General features: G+C 31.6%; 1 protein-coding gene across 1 annotated transcript in view; it reads left to right on the top strand.

The window, feature by feature from the left end:
* LOC111698282 (uncharacterized) overlaps positions 1-2,144 on the top strand; it is a gene marked incomplete in the record, with an annotated part of 5,124 nt that overhangs the window by 465 nt on the left and 2,515 nt on the right. Inside the window, 2 exon segments of the mRNA XM_023468569.1 lie at positions 1,463-1,590; positions 1,839-1,869. Coding sequence (XP_023324337.1) covers positions 1,463-1,590; positions 1,839-1,869 — 159 coding nt within the window.

Below are 2,144 nucleotides of genomic sequence, written 5' to 3'. Positions count from 1 at the left end.
GTTAGGTTAAGACACTTTCTGGGCCGAGCGCTGCGGCTAGGATGGGCTAGGGGGCTGAGCGCTGCGGCCACGGGTTAGGTCAAGTTAAGACACTTCCTGTCAGACCCATGTACAAAATTGATAGGAGGGGGGGGGGTTTAAAAAATCGTTCTCTAGGAATATACCGAACTTCTTTCTTGATAAGTCATTGGACCAAATTTAATGAATAGCGTGAAGTAGTTGAATTATGTGTAGACAAGTTAAACCATTTCTCTTTTATTATAAACCGGTTCGAGAGAAGTGGTTCATAGGACTGGTCAACATTCCGTTAGAGAACGGCAGTTTTTGTGTTAAAAATTTACGGAAAAGTTCCGTTAAAGTACAGAAAACCCGTTAATTTTCAAATCGAACTAATTGAAATTTTTTAAAATATTTAAATAGCACTGACGACATAGTTACTTTCTAACGTGATGTTTTTTATTGACAACTTGTATATTTTCTGAAATGTAAATTTGAAACCTATCATTAGTTAAAAGATTAACTTTCGTTAACGAACTAACCAATCGTTAACGGTAAAGTCCGTGAATGAATAATGGTTAAATCTACCGGTAAAGCCACAAATTAATCGAGATCTTTAACAAAGGGAAACTTATTAACTACTGAAAAAAACCCGTTTTCAAGTTCAGTTATAAACTGAAACGAATGGCTTCTTGATGATCCTGTCCGTTAGGTTTATTCTATTATCATTTATTGCCATTAATTTTTGCTTATTTATCTCACCGTCAAAACGAAGAGATCGAAATAAGTTCGAATGTGCCCAGTCCTAGATTTAGGTTTGCAATTTTTCTCGCTTTCCATTTAATCTGGCTGCTGTCGCCGCCTCTTTTTTGAGATAAATATACCATACCTGGCCGGTCAAAGTTGAAAGGTGACTTTAGTTTAGTGTAGTTTTTTGTGATTCTTGTGATAGTAAAAATATGGCAGATTTAATGCATAAACGTATGAATAAGATAAAAGATGGGTTCTTTGTTTTTTTGATGGGATCGCATTTTTCATTTTTTGTTATATTGATTAAATTCTTTAATTTTTTTTTAAAATTTTATATTTTATCTTTTTCTCTTGTCTTTTTTATTCATTCTTTGACATTTTTTGTAATTTTTTAAAATTTTTTTGACATAGATTTTTTTCTTTTTTTGCCATATTTATCTAATTTACATTAGCATATAAAGACAGTTACTATCGTCATTATAAATTAAAAACATACAAATTATACAATTTTTGGTTAAGTTTGAAAGAAGTATTTATCATTTCTTTGTTTAAAACTGAAAACAGAGCTTGCATCTTTAATTCTAGAATCGTCTATGGCATTTAAAAAACTGAATTTTCAGTGAATCGTTTATGGCATTTTAACATATGTTCGCTCAAATTTACATTGATAGTCCCTTTTTTCATAACAGTCTTGATCTAATTATTTTGTGTTTAGGCTAAAGTAGAACCTGGTCAAGAATCATTGTCAACCAACCCAGGATCTACACCTGACCAGAACACAACTGCAACATCTACTCCTGACCAGAATACAACTGCAGTCCTCAATCCAATGTTTTCAAAAACGTAATTTCATTCTTTTTTTTACATCGATACAGAAATAATAGAATGTGTTACCATACTATTTTATAAAACAGGAAACAGAGAATCTACTTAATTTTTCCTGAAAGATCTGGGCTTTGAAGTTTGTTGTTATACTTTTAATATAGAAGTTAATTGAGTTTTTATTCATTTTTTTTTGAAGTTTTGAATACGAATATATTATATCATATTGATGATTTAAAATGTTGTATTATATGAATCTATTTTTTCAGTGAACCAGCAGAAGGAAACCCAGTAAAAAAGGTAAAAATATGGCGAATTATCATTTTTATTTGAAAAACCTTTTTTTGTGAGATGAGAGAGGTGGGGGGGGGGGGGGGGTTAATTTTTGGGTAAACCGTTTAAAAATTGGGATTAGGAGACTTGATCAAATTAACTTATTGTTTTAGGTCCCAATTTTATTGGAAGTTCTGAGTGTTTCCTCTTTCAACTTCATCCTCAGCTAAATATATATGATTCTACCCCATTTAACACTAATTATCAGGTACTACAGGAATCTACTGTATTTAAAGGAACAT

The sequence above is a fragment of the Eurytemora carolleeae genome, unplaced genomic scaffold (genome assembly GCF_000591075.1).
Source record: "Eurytemora carolleeae unplaced genomic scaffold, Eaff_2.0 scaffold180, whole genome shotgun sequence".
NCBI classification, from domain to species: Eukaryota; Metazoa; Arthropoda; class Copepoda; order Calanoida; family Temoridae; genus Eurytemora; species Eurytemora carolleeae.
Note: the sequence above shows the minus strand (reverse complement) of the source record. Positions and strands in the feature narration are given on the sequence as shown.